Source organism: Pezoporus flaviventris, unplaced genomic scaffold (assembly GCF_033815535.1).
Source record: "Pezoporus flaviventris isolate CSIRO_AGI_PZ_B2104156 unplaced genomic scaffold, CSIRO_AGI_Pfla_v1 ptg000031l, whole genome shotgun sequence".
Taxonomy (NCBI): Eukaryota; Metazoa; Chordata; class Aves; order Psittaciformes; family Psittacidae; genus Pezoporus; species Pezoporus flaviventris.
This window is the reverse complement of record NW_026892579.1, coordinates 33,116,273-33,141,029: the sequence shown is the minus strand read 5'-3', so window position 1 is coordinate 33,141,029 and position 24,757 is coordinate 33,116,273. Positions and strand designations below refer to the sequence as shown.

At 34.7% G+C, this 24,757-nt stretch overlaps 1 protein-coding gene across 1 annotated transcript in view; it reads right to left on the bottom strand.

The window, feature by feature from the left end:
• CSMD1 (CUB and Sushi multiple domains 1) overlaps nt 1-24,757 on the bottom strand; it is a 1,163,462-nt gene that overhangs the window by 143,225 nt on the left and 995,480 nt on the right. Inside the window, exons 34-40 of the mRNA XM_061460659.1 lie at nt 21,069-21,272; nt 19,859-19,983; nt 19,182-19,278; nt 14,811-14,915; nt 6,865-6,983; nt 2,658-2,727; nt 528-644 (exon numbers count right to left, since the gene is read on the bottom strand). Coding sequence (XP_061316643.1) covers nt 528-644; nt 2,658-2,727; nt 6,865-6,983; nt 14,811-14,915; nt 19,182-19,278; nt 19,859-19,983; nt 21,069-21,272 — 837 coding nt within the window. The remainder of the gene's footprint in view (nt 1-527; nt 645-2,657; nt 2,728-6,864; nt 6,984-14,810; nt 14,916-19,181; nt 19,279-19,858; nt 19,984-21,068; nt 21,273-24,757) is intronic.

Here is a 24,757-nt window from a genome sequence, read left to right as displayed (position 1 = left end):
CTAATAGATCCTTTGTCATCCATGACTACCTTATCAACCTAATTCCTATTTATTTGTAAAGGTATTTTCTGTATGACAATATTTTTAATGCAAACCTAGAAAGCTTCTAAGTTGGAAAATGTTACCTGGGACTTGAAATACACTTTTAGAATGATTTTAACCAAATTCATAGCGCTAGAAATAAGGTTTTGTCCATTTTCATAGAATGTAAGAAATACTATTTAAAAGTCACTTGGGGAACAATGAAAGGACATTAAACAGAAGACCAGTCACTAATTTAGAAGTTACATTATCTTCATCTGACATCTTCAAGCAGCAGATTTCATTTGCTCTGAAATAAGTTTCTGAAACTGGCTGAGTTTTACAAACAAAAAGCTGCTTTTACAAAGATGTATTCTTAAACTGGCAACCATTTTTAAATGAATTCACTGGATAAAATCTATTTCATACTGAAATTTAAAATATTCTTATATATAGTTAAATCTGGTGATTATAAATAATTGTTCCTTAAAGGAAAGATTACTTACCATATCCAATAGGCAATAAAATTTTCCATGTACAATCTAAGTTACTAGGGTAATTTCCAGGAAAACCTGGGCTCAGGATCACACCACCCATGCTTGTAAGTGTTCCACCACATTTAGCTATTAAAAATAAAAAGAAAGTCACTGCATCTTTCAATAATATTATTTCTTAATATACAATGAATTGAAAAATGGATTTTCCATTTTACCCCATGCCCCCTAAACAGTGAATTTATCACAGTCAAGACATTCCTCACGAAGAAGAAAAAAAAAAAAAAAAAATTTGCTTACTATCTGCATGCTTTTCTTCAGCCAGTTCATGTGTTTGGAGATTGAAAAGGCATTTGCGTCATTTAGGATGCGATAAAGCTAAATTATAAATAAGTGAAGCAACTTGTAAAGAAGTGGCTGAGTTTACACTTTCACTAGGACAATAATATAAATTAAGAGCAACATCAAGAAATCAAATTAATAACTTCTAATTTATATTTATTATTTGAGGAATCATTACATTAAAGCCCACGAGTTTTCATGCCAAGTATTACAGGGATGCATGACCTGAGATACTTTGATACTGTGCATTATGATAATTGTACCGAAAAAATTAAAATAGCCTTCTGGTCAGACCACACAAGAAATTGAATCAAGAAAGGAAGAACTGTGTTAAAAAGCTAAGACATCAGTCTTGAACTTCTCAAATATCTCTACCTCCCTCCAATCATAAATACATTACTTAGTGAAAACAACAGACTTTGGTTTGCACTTCTAGAAAAATCAACATTCCAAAGGTTGGAGGAGGGAAGAGAGGAATCATATTTTAAGGGCTTGTTTCTTTTCTTACGGGTATTTTAGCTTCCAGGATAGCAACATTTCATGAGCTAAAGAGGAAAAAAGCCCCAGGCAAACAAAAAAAAAAACCCACAAACTAAACAAAACAATCCCCCACCCCAAATAAAACAAAACAAAAACCAAAGCAACAAACAAAACAAAACAACTAAACAAAACAAAACAAAACAAAAAAAACACAAAAAGCCCCAAAGCATAGTTTTTGGACAGGAACTATACTTAATATACAAGGTAACGCATAAAATTAGCCCAAGTCTCATGCCAGCCAAATCCCAAAATACACCTTCCTGAATAAAATTTCCATTTCTAAAACTGATTTGAAGGAACTGCACTGCTTTCACATTAATCAGAAGTGACTGCTTCTGTAGAAGTTGACAAAACAATGTAATATACAGGCCCAACTTCACAAGGAATCTTTAAAACCATTTCACATTAAATTGCTTAGTATCATCCCAGTCTTTTAAACTCCTCTTAGATATGAAGCTAAAAGGCACAGCTTTTGCTGACTGAATACTGAAGTTAAAAGCATTCGCTGAAGAATGTATTTCAAAGCTGAAGTGATAAAATCTTACTATGGATCTGTGCTTCTTTCCCCTCCATTCCTACTTTTTCTTGAAATGTGCATGCAAAAGTCACCAGAAATTTAATTCTCTTAAACTTTGTTTAACCGAGAAACAATGCAACAGAGCAAGTTTATTTTCTACATAGGGAAAACTCACATCTGCTGAGTAAGTTCTTGATATGCTTAAAAAGGAAATATTTTATAGCTTTGCTTTTCACTTAGCATTGTTTAACAGCTTTCTCAGATGAAAAGAGACAGCCTTTTCTGGTTCCCTTCAGCTCTTTCATTCCATAACTCCTGAAGGTTTGGCTTCAGAGCTTGCCTCTACTACAGACAGACTGCCTGCTTCTTTGAGAAGTTTCCTAGGCTCCCTGCATGACCTGGCTTGCTCTTGAGAAGTTTCTCTAAGCTGAACATGCTACAAAAGGGATGTGTTAACTTCCTGTCCCTTCTGAAAAAGATTCAGCCTGAATCAAAGCAGAGTATTCAAGACAAGCTAAACAGTGGTAAACATCCAGGTTTCCTCCTTTTCCCACTGATAGTATTTTTTTAAATAGCATATACACTATATATAAAGAAAAAAAATAATCTGTATTTCACAGATGGAAATGGAAACTCAAGTTTTGAATTAAACAGAATTAAGTGAAAGAACAATAGGCATGACAAAGCCAGGAGTTTTTCCTGAGTGATGGTCAGAACACACTGAAAATAGCAAGTATCCGTACCAATGCAGAGAGGAGATGGATAGTTCCAGCGTCGAACTGTTCCTGGCATACAAGAAATATGAGAACGACCCTGTTCGGATAGGGCAAAATATTAGATTACAGAAACCCATTATGGGACTTTTCATGAAGGCAGAGCTACAGAGGACCTCCTGGATCATCTTATCTGAGTTTTTTATTTTATCAACCAAGTGCAATATAATTACTTTTTTGATTTTTTTAAACTCTATTTTCAAATACTTTTTCTTCTACTGGATAAATTTTTTAAACCACTCTTCCTCTGATAACTTGAAAACTTCTCGATGTTTTTGACTAAATTTTAAGGCTGGTTACAAGACAGAAGCAGCTGACTACCTGCTTTCATAATATGGTCATTCATATGGACTACATGCTCTCTATTTCAATTCCAGGGTTCTCACCCTAGTTCATTTTCAGGCTGCAATCTGGAGTGAATCAGTTATTATGCTGAGTGAGCAGTACACACAAAGAGAGGAATTTTTTTCCACATCTGCTTGCTACAGATGGTATGGATGTGGACCATATCAAGACAGTCATCCACGGTTACCAGCAGGTCTTGAACTCTCACATGGCCTCACAACATGACTCACTGCATACATGCAGCATCTAGGCGGACAGCTATAAAAGTACATATATTAGCTGTCATGTTTAATTTACTCTGCCTACCTTTAAGAAACATCACAAGAGCAAGAAAAATGACGTCTGTAACCTGCAAAGTCTATTCCCACATCCTTTAGGGTGGCTGCCCAGGACGAACTGCAAAATGCTCCCAGCTTTCCTTGTACTGATACAGTTAAAACTGATGACATCAGCACAAACAAGTTTTTTTAATCAATTCTGTCCTCAGAGGAGCTCAGGTTATGCATTCTGCTGTTGGAATGGTAAAACTGAATAAAGTGTCAGGAGTGAAAGAACCCAATACAAAGATTGAGGCATGGGACTGAGGGCAAGGTTTAGTTTCTCTTTCAGTAATTTGGATATACAAACCTGGGTATGTTATTTACCATCTCTTCTTTGTTTTTATCAAGTGTATTAAGAATCTAATATTTAGTATTGTAGTACATTTAATTAATATAATATGAAGAATTATTTAAATATTACTTGTCCATAGAAATCAAATTTTCATTAAAAAAAAAAAAAAAAGAAATAAACTGCAGTAAAGGAAAAACCATTTAATTAAATGACTTCCACATCATTTGGTACGTTTACAAACAAGGAATTACACATGCTACCTTGAATAAAGTTCACAGGGAGTTGTATGGAGTTGTATGGTATAAGCCACTTAAACTAATAATGTAGTTAAGCATATTTAGACAATCGGCTTCTGAAAGACAAACTGAAACATTCTCAAAAATGGCTTGGAAGGGAAAAAAAAATAATCAGCTTTCATTAAAATTAAGAAAAAATAAATTAGTCTTTCTTCGTATTAAAATACTACAAATTTATAACAACTCAATAGAAGATTTCGTTTAAAATGAAGCCTTTTTCTTTTAATGGAAAAATGTGCAGGCACTTACTGTATCATCTTTGTTACTTGCAAAACAGATGAGATTTTGAATAATTTACTTAAAGCAATATTCCTTGATTTATTTTATTCTCTTTTCCTAGTCTTCTATGATTGCATGTTCTGATGTGAGTCGGGGGGAAGCCATAATTTAACTACCACAGTTAGGGAAAAAAGTAAAATGGACTATAAAAATCTTTTGAAAAATAAAATGAAATTATTCCTCTGGCTTCAAGCCTCATCCCAACAAGAGTACACTCTGATTTCAGTCTTTTAAAGTCCCCTCCTGAGGGGAGACACTTAATCCTACAGCTAGCAATTATCTTTCTTACGCATCTCCAGGTAGTAGTTTGAGCTCTATGACTTTTCTGGTAAGTCTCAATTATAAACTAATCCCCACCTGATTGTTATTGCTAGCTGTGAATATGTTTTCTAAAGACTGAGGGTAAATTCACAGCTAGACTGAAAAAGTTATGCTGATCTGTATTTGCTGAAAAGCAAACATACTGTGCTCACAGAACCTCATTTTCATTATTTCCTTTTTAACTTGGAGCCATTTTACTTGTCTGAGCAGTACACTATACATACATGTGTATGCACTTCCTTACAGCAGAGTTCATACAGCATAGAAATCCTCATTAATATTTTGAAAATATTTGAACTATTGAATTTGGATATTTAAGGTTTTTTGTTTTACACTTTAGACAAGATCATGAAACTAGGGGGTTTTATGTCAAATTACATGGTTAATACCAAATTTGCATATGCGTGGAAACAGAGGTAAGAAATACAGTTAAGAAACTATGCTATGAAATTCTAAGAAATTATTTCATTATAGAATCCCTTTAAGTATAAAAAGAAAAGTGCAGTTAGTCATATTCAAGGACAAAAGACAAGACCTCCATATAAATAAAAGATGTCATGTGGTTTGCAACAGTCATATACATAGAAGTTAAGAATTAACATAGTTTATATGCAGATATCTTCCTCACAAACACACAATTGTTTTACACTAATACTGTATTTATGAACTCACATTTCTGATTTTTTTTCTAAGTAAAAATAGATCCAGAATATTAAGTCAAAGATTTTTTCTTCTGAATTCAGTCCAAAACAAAGTGCCTATCAGGAATACTCTCTGGCTTGTGATTATTATTGAACTGTGATGCTTCACCTAGGCCAAAAGCATGCCAGCACTCCATTCTAACAAATTAATACCACTTAAGATCAAATTTCACCTAACTTTGCCTTGGCGATGGAAACATACAGGTATCTGTAGAATATGGCATTTCATCGTATACTTCATTTAATCCTACTTTGAAATAGAAAGAAATTGTTTAGCAGGAGAAATGGAATAGCAGAAATAAAGTTAATAAAGTCCTAAATAAAGAGGTTTTAAACCAGTAGGTATTTTCAGAATAACATTAGATTTTCCTTTGCTGGAATCAGAAAAATTTAAGTAGTTTATCTGTGAACCATCAGCTGGCTCGTAAGCAATCCTTGAACCATTAAATGACCAGCAAGTGCTGAGGATGGGTAGAGTAGGCTTTACTGTACATGAGTATTGAATCTTTTTCCAATTAGGGTAGTTGTACAATGGAATCTTTTTTGCTATGGATCTGGGATGCTTCTGACAGAGGCTGTTAATTTTCATGTTATTAAAGAGCATAGATTAGGTAAAAGACTTGACCCAATAGCTGTACTATATGACTGAAATGGTAAGCATATTGCTGTTTACCTAGAGAGATTTTTCAAGTGCAGCTGTTGCCACAGCCAGCCTAGAGATAAGATGTTCAGTCTGAATCCTGTCTGAATTTTAGGAGAATGGTAAGGAATACTGAGATCAAAGAATAAGCTTACATATGATGGTGCACTGAACTGGCAAACATCAGATAAGGACAGACTACTTTATCCTTCTCTGGAGCAAAAGTTGTGATGCTTTGCTTTCTCTGGTACAGTGGTACTTTTTTACATTGTCTTGTGTGGGACCTATTACCACCCAAAAAATTCTGAACTCCAGTGTTTTCAATATATCGCACTGGTGATGGAATATTTACAAATACAGTAGAGGAATAAATAAGGGAAGAAAAAAAGTTTTCAGATCTTAGATATACCTAGTGCTGTGACAAACACCAGCTTGATAACATGTCTACCATTGGAAACTAAATCAGTGCATGAACAGTGAGCATCCCCAGTCTGTGAACTAATTTGGATTATTTCTTTCCTTGAAAGATTTTTAAGAGTATATTTATCATGAATAAAAACTGTTTCTGAAAATAATTCTACAATTTCTGAGCAGAATAAAAAATTCAATGACATAACTGAGGTTAAAATTTCACCTAGAGGAACCAATTCCAAAAATGGGGAAATCACAGTACAGTTTCAATAAGCATAGTGTTACAACCATTTTCTAGAGAAAACATTTTAACCATGATATTTCATTGTCCATTTTGATGTTTTTTTACTGCTTGATAGCCTAAGACAACATATGCAGGCAGAGGTTTACTGAGGGCCAAATATGCTATATATTCATAGCTTTATAATATGGGACTACTCACATAGGATCTACTTAAATCATTTCTATGGACACACTACAGCCTCTTCATTAAAATAGGATTTGGGTGGCTCTATTATTTTGTTGCAAGTATTCCACAGTATATTAATCAAAGGAAAGAAAGAAAGAAATACCTGTAATGTATATCCTGGCTCACACTGAAATGACAAAACATCATTCACCATGTATCTATCTCCTGATTTGATCCCATTGCTAGGAATTACTGGTTCAGGACAGGCAGCAAGGCCTACAGCTGAGGAAAGTAAACACAAGAAAACAGGTAAGTTGACAACAGCTCTTCATTGTTATTTCCTGCTGTAAAAACTCTATCCACAGCATTTTTTATTTTTATTTTTTTTTAAAACAGAACATTAATTAAAAATGTATTCCAGAATAAAACTGAAATTTTGTTTAAAACAGAATGTTTCAGAACTGCCCTGCAGAATACAAATGGCATGACTGAAGTACAAAGATTATATACTGTGACTGTACCAATTACTATGTCATGTTGCTATTACATACAATGCCGTTTTATTGTCTTCAGCCGGTATGGTAATATGGTAATTCTAGAGAAAGATTCAATGATACACTTTATGTATATTGTCTCTTTTCAACAACAGACAAACAGAAATACTGAGGTTAGGTGGTACAGCCTTTTGGAACAGTAGCTAAAGGCTAAGGGTATTACTTAGTTTAGACAACTCCATCAACTATAAAGAATTTCAGGCATGTTAAATTTAGTATTCTTAACCCAAAACTAAATCATTGCATAGGTATGACAGGACAGTCTGCTCTTAAATATCTTTAACCCAGGTGTCAGCTAACAGATTAGTTTTACAACTCTCCAGGATTAACAATTTCAAATGTGGTTTTCTGAATTTGGCAACCTCAAGTATCAGCTTCTGCTTTTCATTGAGTCCATAGAACGTTTCTATTTTTTCTTGACTGCGTACCTAAAGAGTTTGGTAGTTAGTACAACTGAAAATTAAACATCAACTCTGCTATCTAAGATAAAATGCTCCAAATGAACAAGACATTTGAGACACTGCAGATTAGAACAAATAATTCCGTGCTTTTAAGATTTTCTTTGCCAACAGCAGAATTTGTTGGTTTACAGTTTGAAAACAGAATCTCATTCCTCTTATAATATTAAAATCTTCATTTAAAGTAAAAATCTTAATTGTGAAGTCATCTATTAATTAAAGTTACTACTGAAACATAAATATGTAACTCCTTTATTTTAGTAAAATATGATGTATAGAATGGAATATATAATGGAAATTATTTTCACAATTTGTGAGAACAGGTCTTCAGAACTTACTAGCCCAAAATTCTGTAAAAATCAGACAAAAATAATGCTTTCCTGAGTGTGATGTTGTGTGTCCTTCAGTTCACTTGTATGAAAAAACAACTGACTAAATGCTACAACTCTCACTGTTGTCTTATGAAATCTAACCCCTTTGGTGACAGTAAGCAGAACTTGACAGAGTGGTTAGTACAGAAATGGCATGATACTTGACTTTACTCTCATATCTGACATTTTGGACTCTTGTTCCAGATGGCTCATCATGAAACAATATCCGATATTATACTGAGACCACAGTCTTTCTACAGAAGTAAAATTTTATTTCAGATAAGGCTGTTTACACATTTTGATACAGACAGGGTTTTAACTTTATGCCCTAAACTTTTTTATCACTCAAATATAACACCTTACAAATCTTAAATGCACACATAAGAATTTTGTGTTTCCCACTTCATCCACTCCCGATCAGTTTTTTTGCAGGTCAAGGCTTAGTTGAAGGAAATACATTTTTCCTAATCAACCACACAGGAGTTTTAAATAGCTTTTATACTTTCACCTAAAACTGTTATTGCCAAGACATTTTTTTTCTTTCCTGGAAATAGCTTCCATAATCCTGTACATTGTCTCATGTGCTCTTGAGTCTTACCACATTTCACTTTTTTCAGGAATGAGCAATAATAATGGCAAGTCATTCTAATGTTGAGTGACAGCTATCAAGATATCATGTCTTCATAACTATAGATACAAGAGTTATTAAACTAAGTATTTTCTAATTATAACATAAAAATAATTTAACACTAGCAAGCTGTAGAATCTTCCTGAAGTAGGTCCTTTGTGGTTTAGAATGTATAATTTAGGAAAATATCTAAACGTGTTTTAAACACTTTCAGCAATTTCTACCACAGAATTTACAAATTTTGATGTTCTATCAATATTATCAACTATTTGATTATTTTATGGTGAATTCACATGACCACTAGGCACTTAATGTGCGGTCTTTATGTGGAAATGTAATGCTCCAAATAGGCATGAGGATATCACCATTAACTTCAGTAGTTTTGGGGGTTTTGCAGTTTTCTAGTATCATTCTTTTGGTCGACTACTCTGTATTCTGCAATACCATAAATGTATCTGTATCTGGAAAAACATTCTGAATATAGGTACTAAATAGCTGTGACATGCATCCACACAAGCTGCTTGTTTGCTCCAGCGTTACGCAAAGGGTAGTACCTTATGTCAGTAATTCAAACTCTAGTATCTAGATTGTCACTAATTTGAGAATCCAGTGTTCAGATACATCTTAAGCCTTATTCACATTCATGAACCAAGCCTTATTTTTGCATTTCCTTACCTAACAGAAAAAAAAAAAAAAATTGAAAACATTAAATGTCAAGTCCGAGCAATCAAAAAAGGACAAGGATTGCTCACTGCGTGCTCTTCAGAGCTCAGCTTCTGCTATGCTGTACAACAAAGAACACATCAATGTCAAGAATGATAACCCTCTCCCTGACCTTCTTTCACTTACTGCCTGCTAAATACTTCCTTGGCTCCGCTGTGACATAAGACAAATATGCCTCACTTACATGATTATATACATGCCTACAATTACCTCAAATTCTGTCCAAATATCACTGCCATTGCTGGCAGAAAGCAAGTCCTTGCTGGCATATCTGACAATGTGAATGCCCATTAGTGTCCATTTCAGAAAGCTGCAAACTGAACAACACAAGAATTTCTTGACAGCTTGACCAAAAGTCATCAGGCTTTCTTTTTTGAATTCTTCCCTCCTGTCCCTATGTGGCTAACTGAACCATCTTGTTCTTTATCATAGCAAAACCATCAAACTCAAATAAACTGTTCCTCTCATTTTGATGGTGGTGTATATCAAAAGACAAGCTGTCCCTTCCAAAACTGCATGCTTCAGACATCAGCCTAGAAAATGCATTTATCTCAATTAATTACTGCAAAAGGGGTCAGATTCATGTCAGCAGCTACTAAGTTGTATAGAAATACTGATAGGATCAGGACCTGCTAAATTACGAATGACATATTTATGATTCATTTTAACACAGGGAAAAATAAGACTGTTGCACTAAAGAGCTACATTAAAGTTTGAATTGCATGAAAGTTCTTAATCTGGAACTACCAAAACCCAGTATGCTACCTAAAAGAATAGGCCTTCTTCACTGCTGGTCTGATTTTTATGTTTGAATTTATTGAAGATCTTTATGATAGAGAAGTACTACAAAATATAGTCCTTGCTCTCTAGTATCCTTACCAGTGAATCCTTTTATTTCAGCTCCTGAGAACCCTTAGCACTTGAAAACATGCAATAGAGAAGCTTCAGAAAATGAGACAATAATTAAAAGAAGTGTAAGGCCATCTCTTCGCTATTCCAGGAGTAAAGCTCTCTTACCTACTGGGTGTTTGCACAGGAAGGGGCTTAGTGGTTTTAGTTCTAAGAATTTATCATTCTTGTTAATCAAGGAGCAATGACTACACAATAACTTTCACTGCACTTCCTGTACAATGTTCATGCTCGTGTAATGTTCATGTAATGTTTTCTATTAATCCTCAAAAGATTTAAACCAAAGCTCATTTAGTGAAATAATCTGAACTTTTATTTTAAAATGTTCTAGGACTAAGCACTAAGCCTGGTTCCCCAAAAGAAAGAAAAAAAAAATAATTTAAATGCTAAAAGAGGATTTTCACCTTATGAAAAGTATTACAGCGTTCTCAATTTCAAAGATAGACACATTTTACTCTTTCCAAAACACATATACCTAAAACCATATTAAAGGATCCAGTGTCCTTTGATACATACATATAATTTCAATTAATGCTAACTGGGAACTATATACATGTAGCAGGAGATAAAAATGTAAGGCTGTAAACCATGAGGAAATTATGTAGTAGCTTTCTTTATTATTCTGGAAAATAAAATTAAGCCATGATCACTGTGGATTTCCCTGAAATTTGATGAAAAATCAGAACAAATGTGAATTTTTATTGTTAGATTTGACTGACAACAAATGATTGCTCAAGAAAACAGCTTCATAAACAAAGCCATTGCCCTTCCACAAAAGAGCAGGAACTATAGAGAAGGACATTTGGATTCATAAAAGCATTACTCAAATACTAAAATAAGCATAGCTATAAATGAAAGATTCAAATATAAACATAATAAAATTTTAATCAGGGTCACAGAAGACCCAACAATTTTCTATAGCAAAATAATTTTAAACAAGAAAAAAATGACTTAGTTGGAAATGAAATAAGAAGTGTGCCCATGAATTTTTGTTCTCTAAGGACTTGCTATATATTTTTTTTTTTTGAGTCTTTCTTCTCCATGAATTTTCTATCTATCCATAATTAAAACAACATTAAATGCTTAATCTCCTTCACCTACACTGCTGCAGTGTTATGCTGGAGATTTTTAAAATACATGAATATGCAATTTTGTTTTGCTTTCATGATTATATTGTTATTTCTTTTCTTCTACAAAACTAAGGGACAGTTTTTCCAGCTTATATTAAATGGCATAATACTGTTGGGGGTTTTAACAAATTGATATTGAAAGTAGTTCTCATTTATTCTTACAGTATTGCCCAGCAATTTTATGCTTTCTCTTCCTCTCTAATTGACTGGGACCTCTGAGCTTGTTTTCTGATGTGGAAACCATATAATCATAGAACAGTTAGGGTTGGAAAGGACCTTAAGATTGTCTAGTTCCAAACCCGCTGCCATGGGCAGGGATACCTCCAACTAGACCAGGTTGCTCAAGCTCCTGTCTAACCTGACCTTGAACACTGGCATGGATAGAACATTCACAACTTCCTTGGGCAGTCTGTTCAGTGCCTCAACATCCTTACAGTAAAGAATTTCTCCCTTATTTCTGACCTGAATCTGTTTAAGTTTGAACCCATTACCCCTTGTCCTGTCACTACAGTCCTTGATGAGGAGTCCCTCTCCAGCATCCTTATAGGCCCACTTCAGATATTAGAAGGCTGCTATGAGGTCTCCACACAGCCTTCTCTTCTCCAGGTTGAACAGCCCCAATTTTCTCAGCCTGTCTTCATAGAGGAAGTGCTCCAGCGTGTTTAAATGAATGGATGTTATATATGTCTTTCTGGAAATCTGTCAGTCACCTTTGAAATACTGTTTTTAACATACATCACTGAATTTTCTTCTGTTGAGACCACATAAAATAAAAGTGCTACAATAAACAGCAGAAGTAATGAATGGGAAAAAGACCTTTCTTACTTCAGGGTCCAGAATTCTGATACAAATCCTGCTACAGCTACAAAGTTTGTCTTATTAAATAGAACAGCCTTAAAAGCAGATATTGAAGACCCCCACTACGACTACCTAGACATTCAAATTTCTGCAAGAAGTTGAAGGAGTTGAACTGAAGCCTCTCTTACTGCAGCTGAATGTTATAGCTGCAAAACATTTTATTTAGGAAGACTATGAATCTAGCCCTCCTTTCCCTTTGCTTTTACCAAAAGTATCTGAGGTTCTAATGTAGCATTTAATGTTGAATGCTTTTTCACCAGACATTTTTGTGTTTGCTTTAGTAAGTCAACCCCTCAAGAAAAGGACTTTTTATTCCAAATATTAGACTGACTTCTGAATTTATTTTTCCAATGCTGCTTCGAAGAGTAGGTGACCAAATGGTCACAGGCTTCAGAATTCATAATTGAACACTAGCAATATCTGTATCTTCTTACACAGAAAAGTATTTCCTTCTCTGCTTCTTATTTGATCTAAAAAGGTGACTGCTTAATATAAAACAGTAAATTCTTGCTGTGGGGATTTGCTCAGCTTCTGTATTCAGCGACACAGAGAGGTACTGTACTACTGCTAGTCCTGCAGAGACCATAGAGCCAGATAACAAGGGAAATTATTCTTTCCTGCCAGACTATCAACAGAATAGTTAACTAGGCTCTGAGTGTTCAGTGTTGCTACCTTGACCTGTACTGAGCTGCACTCCTAAGAAAACCTGGCCTTGAAATACTGGCACCATTGAAGTCAACAGATGCTTTAACAGAGCACAGCTGTGGGACTGGCAATTAGGAGACAAAGCAAAGCATAACTCCAAGTGACATTGCATGCTCCCAAACACTTTTTACTTGTTAACAGAACAATTTTTTTTTTTTTTTTTTTTCAGGAGTCACAGGGATAATAAAGCCCACACAGTAAAAGGTAAAAACTTCAAAATGCTCATTGTAAAGCTACCTCCTAGAACAAATCTTTACTTCTTTATACTTATGGAATTACACATTCACTGCAGATTCAGGGGAAAGGAAAATGGGCTAACTCACTGGGGGGCAGCGCTCCTCAGACAAAAAAAAAAAAAAACAAACCAACAACCAACCAGACAAAACCAACCAAACATGGAGAACTTTGTCAAAATAGTAGATTCTAAAAAGATTCCTGCAGAAGTAATATATTCATTCTACATCACCGTTAGAATGCCTGTATTAAAAAAAACTACCACATATATATGCTTGAAATAATAAGGAAATTAAAACATAAGACTATCCTGTCAATTATGTCTAATTTAAATATGTATTATGAGATGAAAACTGAGTCTTCCAAAATTCTGCATATATTTATATCTTATTTACAATTTTTTAATCTTAATCCTAAATAGAGTTTATTAGGATCATCCATGTCTTTAATTGTTCGTAATTCTTAAAAAGATGAATAACAACAATAACAGTTTTAGACATTAATGTTGGAATGCATGTAATATGAAAGCAATCTAAACTTTCAATAAAACTGAGTGCCCTTTGTGAGAAAATAAGAGTATGTTCATATTAAAAAATAGGAGGATTTACTTTGTGACCTTCATCAAAGCTTTCATCAGACTAACTCATCATCACATCATTTTTTTCAAGACTAGAATATTCTTACTGATAACTACTTCCAGTTAAAAGCAATTCTTTGTAAGCACTTATGCTAAATTTACTATTATTCTATAGTATTTAAAGCACACAGATATGCTTGTTTGCATTAAAATGATTATGTGATGTGATCTATTGATGCTTATAACACCGAACAACTGTATTTTAGCACCAAGCTGCTCATAAAACATATCAAAACAGATAAAACATATCAAAAGTTGATATATAGCAGAATTTGCCATTAAACTTCAGAGGTTATTCTGCTCATATCACCAATGATTTACCAAGAGAAAGGTAGTGCCTTCTTGTAGCTCTAGGATTATAATGGTGGTGGGTTTTTTGCTTTTTTTTTTGTTTGTTTTTTGTTTGTTTTTTTTTTTGTTTGTTTAATTACAGCATTTTTTTGAGGTAAAATAATTTGAAGGCAAGGGAATAACAGCAAGGAATAAATATATGCACATATAAATAGGAAAAGAATGTGCTACCTGTTCTGGTTTTATCTATTTCCAAGCAGTGAAACTAATTCTCACTTTTTTTGTTACCTAAATTTCAGAACTAAGTTGAAATAAATTGAACACTTTCCTCTCCATTTTGAAACCCCACATTTTTAAAATGTTGTTCTGAATTGCCAGGTTGATCTGTAATATACTGCTAAATTGGGAATGTTGGTTTTCAGCAATTTCGAAAGTCATTTAATGTAAAGTTTCAGTTTAACGGATATCACTTATATCACGTTCATGCTGAGTAGACTTTGGTAGTCAGGGAATAACAAGCAAAACAAAACCAAAGAACAAAATAAAGTCCCTGTTTCCTTTTCCATATGCAGGAAAAACCTGAGAAAGTTTCCAAGGAGAAGCAGTCTTACTTTTGTATTCCAGGTGAAAACCAGCTGCTGCCACACTAATGTCAGAGTGAAAATGCAGGTAAAGTTGATTGGAGGTGCTATTTAACAATGCTGGCACAGTTGTACCTGAAGAAAAAGAAAAGTTATGGAATAAATTGTAGCATACTGATCTATCAAGAGTTTATACTGAAAAGACGTAACCAGGACTGAATCAGACAGGCTTATTTCTCATTATGAGCATGGAAATCTCAAACATTCTGCCTTGTTTTCTACTGAAGCTGCAAGAAAATTCTGATTACCAGTCACGATACTAAGAGGCTAGGTAAGTACAATCAAACAAGATAACATCATGTTCAGATGAAACTTTATTGACTTGGATAGCAAAAAGATGCATAAACAGGTAAGTAAAGGATTGATTATGGAACAAGTTCAACTGTATTTGACCTTTCTTCCACGTGTAAAAACCTGCAGTATAGATCAGTCCAGAGTTTTCATCTGTGTCTGCTCCACTATAATAAAAAACTATAATAAAATCGAGTGCTACACAAAAAGCTTAGCACTAACCCTGGATGCACTCTTTGCCACTAGAATTGCTAAGTCGGACACTACATTTTCTGTTGCCACACAACTACGACAAAACATCCCACAGTCTAAAGCTGAAACTTCTACTGAGGCAAAAAAATTGCATCATTTTCTATGATTACCCTCAAAGACAGTATCAAGTAGCTAATGAACTTCAACAGTGACTGCATAAGAAATATTTCCATTTCCTGTGGGGCATTTGCTGTTTCTATAGTAACTGTTGAGCAGCCTAGGTAAGCTTGAAACTTGGCCTTAAAAAGAAATGCTCAAAAGAATTATCCTACTAAATCTACAGTCTAAACTAGGAAATGGCAAATACTTTTAAATCTAAAACTGTATTAAGCAAAATCTTGATATACATGGTAAGGAGCTAAAAGATGACAAATTGGCCTTAAGGAAGATTTTACTGTCTGATAAAGAAGCTCCAAAGATGGAAATTCACAGACATACAGGGCATTCATATCACACAATGCATACCATGGGATATAGAAAATAGTTATCCATGTTTTACAGGTCTTTCTGCAGTTTTGGCTTAGTGGACAGGCTTCATGTACGAACTACCATTAGTAAGCTATGAGACTAAAGTCTTTCTAAATTCACTTGACAACTTTATAGTCTTATAACGAATTCAGACTTTAGAAGATAAAAATATTCTTGGAGGGAAGATGCCTGTACTGGATTGAGGAAGAGGAAAATATGAGATTGCAGCTGTTAAGGATAAGCATGGAAGACCAGACATGTGGTAAACTTAATGTGCATATAATGAAACTGTTGTTTTTTTTATTTAGCATCATATTTTTTAATAAATTCACTTCCTTGTGGAAAGCAGAATGGCTATGAAAAAACAGGAGACTTAAATCAATTTCCAAATGAAAAATGAAGTATAGTAGCTCTGTAGGAGAAAAATAAATTCTAATTTTCTAGTTATGGCTTTTTTTTTTTTTTTAATTCTGACTACAGAAAGTTTGTAAAAACTGTGACTTTCCCAACTGAGAGAATTAAGAGTTGATGTTCATCTGTGAAAATAGCCTTTCACTTTATTAAAACACTGCAGGTATAACATTATTATGTAAAGTTGGAAACATGTCTATCACTGTAAAAGTTTCATTCAAGCATTTGGTAAGGCAACTGAATTAATCAAAATTCTGCTATACCTAATATACGTTCTGTAAATGGTACAGCAACTGTTGTAAAAGACTGAGGAATTATTTTGATAGTTGTCTTTCAAAGGCAAGGTTATTTTCATTTCCCCATGAGCCACAAGCACTACTTTGATGAACCAATAATATTGATAGCAAAAAAAATTAATACATTTCCAATTAGTGTGAATGTCTCTTGACACTGCCTACCATCATCTGGAAAACTGTATCCTGAAAAAAAACATTTTGCCCACCAAGAGGCTTCACCTATCAGTATCAGGCACAGGAAAATAATGGATTCACTTTTCCATCACATGCCACAAGTGCACACTTGGAGGAAACCCCTCTTGGCATTCAACATATCAGTTCTATCCACAGAAGCTTCCTTCTAAGATTGTTGGACAAAAATCCATGTATTCCACCACCAGGAAGACAGCAACACAAAGTATCTTTATGTCTGTTAACACATAGTCTCAGGATTTAATTTTTTTTTAGCTTTATTTATGAAGCCCCTATCACTTTCCCCTAAAATAGCTGTGCCCTGACACAGAGAAATGGTGTAGTTATCCCTCCTTGTAAAGTCTTCCTTAAGAAAGAGACTCCAGTGAATTAAACTTTCCAAAGAAACTTTGTGACGCAGTTTCGCAGCTCAAACTTATTAAAGTTATTAGCAATTAGTTTTACGTCTGTGTATGTTGAATGCATATTTAAAAGACACGAATTCACAGAAAGTGAATCAGAAGACAATGGTTATTATGTAAGATATAGTAAGAGAGAAATGATGCCTTCTAAACCACTTAGGAAATTATGCCTGGAATTCAGTTTCAATGTCACATTACTGCTTCAGTTTTGAGAACAAGATTTCATGTCACGTTTAAATATTCTTCATTAGGCCATTCCTATAAACAAAATAATTCATTTTAAGTCTGACATTCATTACACAAAACAGGTAAATACACAGTAAAGCTGTGCTACTCTATCTTCCATGAAATATACTAATACAAAAACCTGTCTTTTTCAGTTTCCCTTGAAATAAGTAAGGCTTTTAAAATAAAGCAAAAAGACACTTTTAGTATAGAATAGAGTGTTTTGAGTCTTGAGCATTGCTAAATGGAATATTGTTAAATGGATCATTTAATCAGTTCTTTATCCAATGGATCTAATATATTTGCTACATATTTCACTTGTAAAAGCTCACTACATTGAATAGTCTCTTTCTTCCTTATTGCCAAAATGCAGCATAGTTACTAGCATTTAATATAATTAAGCTTCCTTTTTATAGGTGCATTTTAATATAGCCTTTTGTATGGGGTCCAGCTGGGACAGTTAGATTTCTTCATAGTATCTGGTATGGGACTATGTTCTGGATCTGTGACCAAACCAGTGTTGATAACACAGGGATGTTCTAATTACTGCTAAGCAGTCAAGGCCTTGCACAGCATCAAGACCTTTCCTGTTTCTCACCCCATCCCAACAGCGAGTGGGGTAGGGGTGGGCAAGAAGCTGGGAGACTGACACAACTGACCCAAGGGTCACTCCATACCATATGATGTTGAGCTCAACAAGAACAGCTGAGGACCAAAAGAGGAAGGGGGAATGCTGGTAGCTATGGTATTTCCCTTCCCAAGCAACCATTACCCATGATGGAGCCCTGCTTTCCTGGAGATAGCTGAACACCTGACTGCTCATGGGAAGTGGTGAATGAATTCCTTGTTTTACTTTGCTTGTGTGCACAGCTTTTGCTTTACCTATTACATCTCAACCCACAAGATGTCTCATTTTTACCCTTCCAATTCTCTCCCACATTCCACTGTGTGGGAGTGAGCACGCAGCTGGGTGGGGCTCAGCTGTTTAAGAGTTAACATACAACACAGATTATTTAGTTCAGTATCCAAATCAATAATATCAGATTATTTTTTCAGTTGGTCATTCATTTCTTTACAGAATCAAATATACATCTGTATTTTAAAAGTTCATGAAGTCAACAGAGAGTCAAAATGCCACTAAATACTTTAGCTATACCATAATCAGATCAGGCTATGACAGAGTTCATGACTCTGGAATATTATTCATAACTTAATCTTATATGAGGCATCTCTTTCTCTTGCTTTGGTTTATATAACATGCACTTTCTATAAAAAAAATGGTTTATAAAGAGGAATAAAGCTATACATCCCTGATATACTTGTGAAACAACAAATTACATGGTTTGTTATCTCCTACTTGTAGTAATTTGTTTTGGTCTCTGAGGTCTGGTGAGTTTGGATGAATACTGAATGCTTCATCTCTTTGCTGAGAAAGGGAGGCTAACAAGGATAAACTAAGTCAAATGTATCAAAGGACATCCTTGAACATCACTACCGATTTATATCACTATATGTTCTCTATGGGAGGGGTAAGTAAGATAAAAGAAAGAATTTTTTTTTAAATCACCTCTATCCCACTAGTCAAAGATAAATATTTCAGTATCAGATTTTCTTCTGAAAATTTCTTTCTGAATTTAAACATTGATACATTTACAGCACCTGAAAATCCCTCAATAATGAGAACATTTCATAATGATACCGCAAACAACACAATACAAATATACTCCTTGTCTATGTATGTGAGCAAAGACACGTTCTCTCAGTTATATATAGAACTGGGTCCTTAAATCATGGCATAGACTCACCTGAAAAGCTCCCAAGACGCGGTGCTGTCATATCTCCACCATCATATATTTCAAGAGAATCCCAATTATGTTCAGTGGCAAAGCTGATGACCTGGATCTGTAAAACACCACCACACAAGTTTTTAACCAACTAGTTCTAGAAAATAAAAAAAAAAAGAAAAAAAGAACATGCCCCTAAGAAAATATACATATCCAAACAAAAAACACCTGAGTTAAGAAATGTAAATAAAACGTTAATGTTCAGTTTTTAAACCATTTTAACTTTTAGAAAATATATCAGGTAAGAAAAAAGAATTTTTCATGTATGTTCCATAAATAATTATGCAAAGTGTAAATGAGCAGATAGTCAAGAGTTGCCTCAGTGATATCCTAGCACATAGAAAAGGTTGGCATTTGCATACCAGATTGAAGGATCAGGACCTGCTTTCAATATTCTACACAGTTAGAAGAGAAAGCTACTTGTTAACCACTTCTCATTCCTACTCCCATGTAAATACAAAGTAACATAGAATAAAGCTACCCAAAGAACAATATTGAGAAAAACAAAATACAAATATTTCAAGTACCCCCCCAAATTACCTTACTGATTTCTGATTCTTCTAGAGAAATAAACAATTACTTTTCAAACTGAACCACAAAGTATTTAATATTCCATGCTTGACAGAATAGAGACTTGCCTGAATACCTGATCCCTCAGTCACTATGATTTTCCACACACAATTCAAGCTGTTACCATAAGGTTCAGGGTAACCTGGTGAAAGAATAGTACCTCTCCGCTCAGTAAAATTCCCACTGCATGGCACTGAAAGAAAGTATTATCATGCATTATTACAAAACCTAAACCACTTCAGAGAACAGAAATGGAGTAATAATTTTACTAAGATAACTATAACCTCTTGTAGCATAAACAAATAGACATAAAGCAATGCTCTGAACTTAGAAAGCAATGTTATCTAAAATACATTAATGATATCAAGCTTAAAATACAACCTTCATGAATAAACAATTCAGAAGTGAACTTCATTTTGAGTGTGTGCAGCCTAGCAGCACAGCCTAATCATGTCTTACCTGAGAGTAACAAAAAACTGTAAAGACATAACATTAAAGACAGTCATGATTGACAGAAATCATGCAATCTTTCCCACAGCTTAAGTTCCAGTATTGGATCTAGTTGGTAAAGCAGTGTGGCATATTAAATATTCTTACTCTATATGCAATTGCTTCCTTAAGGTTCAAGAAAAAAGAACTAAACAAAAACCAAAATACACAGAAAATAGGACTTCTACATTTCTTTTTAGACCACTCTAATTATAAAGTCCTATGACTTTTGGCTAAATCCAAGGAGGGAGGCAAGAAAACATTGCAACATTTACAAAAAAAGACAAACAAACAAACAAACAAAACCAAAACCCCCAAAACTTGAAGTGCTAAATATTATACTACTACAGGCCTATCAACAGACTGAAGAATCATAGCTACACTTAACAATGTACACTATGCTTCTACTTGAAAAAGAAATCCATCATTCTGTGTGTGACAGAAATATACAAGTAATGTATAAGAAAACATAAAGACACTTCTTGAGAATTAAAATCTGTCCTGTATTTCAAGTTGTAGGTGAGTCATGAAAATAATGAATGTTCAAGAAAATGTGCATCACACTTGTTCATGTAATCTAAGTCATTATACAAAAAACTATACTGCCTACCAGCCAGCTGGTACTCAATTACTTTCTTATATGGAAGACTGCTCTTTTAAATTCGGCATGACTGACATTAATCAAAGAAGAGCGAATATATGCGTTGAATACTATTTTCTGAAACAGTTCCTGAATTCTGCTTGAGAGACATGTGTGACAGGACAGATGACTTAAATGCAACTGCTTACCTACACAGCTTGGTACTGTGTCATTCCACTGAGCTAAAGCATTAGGTACAGACTGACATCGGATGGCTTTTGAGCCTTGTAGCAGATAGCCAGGACTACACTCAAATCGAACAACAGAACCTGCTGAAAACTCAGAGCCGATTCTTCTTCCATACCTAGGCTCTGGAACTGAACTACACTGGGTATCACTTGTGCGTGGAACAGCTGCAGAAAAAGAGAAAAAAGAAAAAAAGAAAAAAAAGATGCCATGAATCCAAAGGACAGTTATCATCTTGGAAATGAACAGAATCCAAAGGACAGTTATCATCTAGGAAATGAACAAATGAACAGACCACTAAAAAATGCTTTTTGTTTCTTGTAGGACAGAGCTTAATTGATTTTTTTACCTTTTACTTGCACTGCTCCTGTATTATCATGCTTTCATGGCTGTCAGCTGCACTGTGGTCTTGGGCTGTGACATATATTCACGGGAGTGCCATGGCAGTTAGGAGGGCAACTGACTTTGGAAGCACATCCTTAGGTATGACAGGATCAGTGGGTGTTTCAGTTGCCTTCTTTAATGACAGGATACTATACCTACCGTCTATTTTACTTATTAAATATGGAAGTTTTGTTTCTCATTGGAAGTTTCTCATTAGAAGCCAAGGAAATTATAGATAATCATATAAATCCAAATAATGTTATACAAATATTTAATTTATCATGTTGGAGAACACGAAGTGGTAACAATGTACCCTCAAGACTATTTTGGTGTTTACAGTTGACAACGATTATTTTTACCAATAACTTCCAAGAATTCATAAGCCTGATGTGATACAAGAACAGTTAAAAGACTGCAAACAACATTTAAAGAGAAAAATAATATAATTCATTATAAGCCCATGGATTTATTTTCCCTTTGGCTTTGCTATTTGTAATCACTTCCTTATAACAGGCATTTTTTAGTACTTACTGACTTTTGGTATCATGCATGTTGATTGCGTCTCAAATTTGTTATTTCTACATTTCATTTTGCAGTCAGCTAGTAAATGCCAACTTTAAAAAAAAATATTTACAGGGAAAGTTATAGAAGTTTGTGTGCAATATCAACTATGTTTTACACTACAATAAAATAAATCTACATTAAAAAACATTAAATATAAGCAATTTTTCATGTGTAAGTGGCATGTTCAAAAGCTTAGTTTGTTCAGTTTGTTTTTTCAAGAATTAGTTTCAGGGGACCATTGCACGTAGATACGAACAAGTAACACCATGAAAACTACCTGCCATTTGGCTCTTAATTAAGAAAGGCAGAATGGCACAGTAACTAAAAAAGGGGTAGGAGGTATTTAGACTTTATTCCTGGCAGATTTTCAAACTTAATGTTTCTGGCTTGCTAACCTGTTTTAAGACAAGTGTAAACAGAATCATGGTTATATTTAATTTTACTTTACAGCCTTACATACAATACCCACACCTGTTACATGTTAAATACTTCATATAGTCTAAACAAACCACTTCCCTTTGTTCAAATAAACAGGACTTTGTGATTAAGTTTTCAACAGGACCTCAGTATCAGCCAGCTGCAGTGTGAAACTTGTTCATGCTTACATTTCTAATCATGGCAGAAAACTGTTCTGCGCTTATGGAAGGATAATGAAGAAACCATAGTTCAAGGATTTCACACAGTCACAGTTCTTCATGAGTGCAACCTGCAGACTGTATACAGTCTGCCAGGTCAATTCAGCTGACCCATACTGCTCTCTTTTATTGGGACCAATAGCCTTTTCTCTATCAAATGCTCTACCAGGCAAGTAGTATTTTATGAAAAAAATTTTTTTTTTTAATTGTATAATGACTTTACAGCTGACTAGGTGAGGATGGCAGCACATCCAGTCACATGACTGTCATATACCTACAAGTATAGCTTCTGTCACATTTAGGCATTAATCCATCTCGTGGTGAGGACTACTTGCTCAAATGGCAGTTTTGGTCATGAGATAAACCGTTCACAATCACATGATAGCAACGGGCTCAATAGATTGCTGCGGACAAACTAGTTTTGTCTTAGGGAATTTCTACTTAATTATGCTTAATTTAATTTATTACCAATTAACACAAACCCTGATCACCTATTCAGGAGTTAACAAGAAAGAGGACACAAGCACTCAAGTAAACAGCTTTCCTTCCCTCTGCCCAGGCTCAGCTTCAGTAGCACACCTATCCTCCCCCTTTCCTTCTCTCAACTTTATTGTGTCCATCTTAGTTTCACTACTGAGGTGAGAAGCAGCATAGGAGGTTGGGGTCATGTGCTCTAATTTCGGTTTTTCGTTTTTTTTGTTTGTTTGCTTGCTTTTCTCTGCTGTACTTAACATTGTACTCATTTTCTCTCCTGATTTTTACTTCTTCAAGTTTTCACATTGCTCTGTTTCTTATTGTTCGGGCTCCAGCGTGGGTCACCCATGGGCTACAGCTGCTCAGAGATGTTCCACTACTACAAAACAGGTCTTTCACAGGCCACCAACACCTCTAAGGTATTCTCACGTCAGTATGAGTTACCCACAGGTCATAGTTCCACTAGAAGTACTACCCCTTTGGCATGAAGGACCACTTTCCAGGAGTGTCTCTCCAACAATCCCTGCAACAGCATCTCCAGCAGCATATCTCCAGACGCATCTCTGGCCCAAAGCAGTTGTCACTTTCTCAAATATGTTTAAGAACACGCACTTCATGCCCCCCTGACTGTTAGAACTTTTAGCATGTTAGAAAATGTTTATACCAGCTTTGGAGGAAGCTGTTTGTGAGTGTTATATGGTGGTGCACAGCCTCCTCCCACACAGGTCACTACTACAGCCCACAGCTAATTAACTTTTAGCTTTACATGAGTCTAAACTTCACCTATCTTCCTAAGAGACTATATGACATAACTGAATTTCAGCATCACTCATAAAGTATTTTTCATTCACTGTATGAAATAAGCTTTTCCTTGCCTTTTAGGGAATACTACCTTTCTCAATTTTTTTCACCCACTTTCTCAAAAGGGTGGAGGTTGCAGAAGAAAATTCTTTGTCTAACCCTCACCTGGAGTCTACATCTGGAGAATCCCTAAAACAACTGTGCAAAGGTAAAGGATGCTTATTAAGAATCAAATTAAATAATATCCTGTAATTGTCAGTAATCACAGCTGGTCAGTTTCATACATGCATTTGTAATCTAAACAGACTTTTTTTTTTGTGTAACTAACATTTTCACTACCTCTCAACAAAGGAGGTTAAAATATCTACTTTCATTATAATACTGCCGTGCGAAAGTTATTTTCCTGTGAGCAAGCTATCTCTGCCATTATAGCAAGTAAAGGGGAAGTTTACTAACACTCTTAAATTAGTTCATGAAGCCGAAGTACTGCTATCTGCTTCCTTTTCAGACTGAAAGCCACCATATACTGAGGAGCCAGTAAGTAAGACAGCCATGGTAGCCACAAACATCAATGCCTGAAGTTGTGTCATATTATTCTGTTATCAGCAAGAAACACTCTACGCCATGTTAAAGTTGATATTTTCCTCATTTTTTTCATAGGTGTTAATAATACTGTATTCATGGTTACAGTGACATAAGAAATACTGAAGATGCACAAATAAACCATTTTTCAAATGCCTTTTTTTTTTTCCTGTTTTAAGAACTACTTTAAGGGTAAATGTGAGAATGTAATG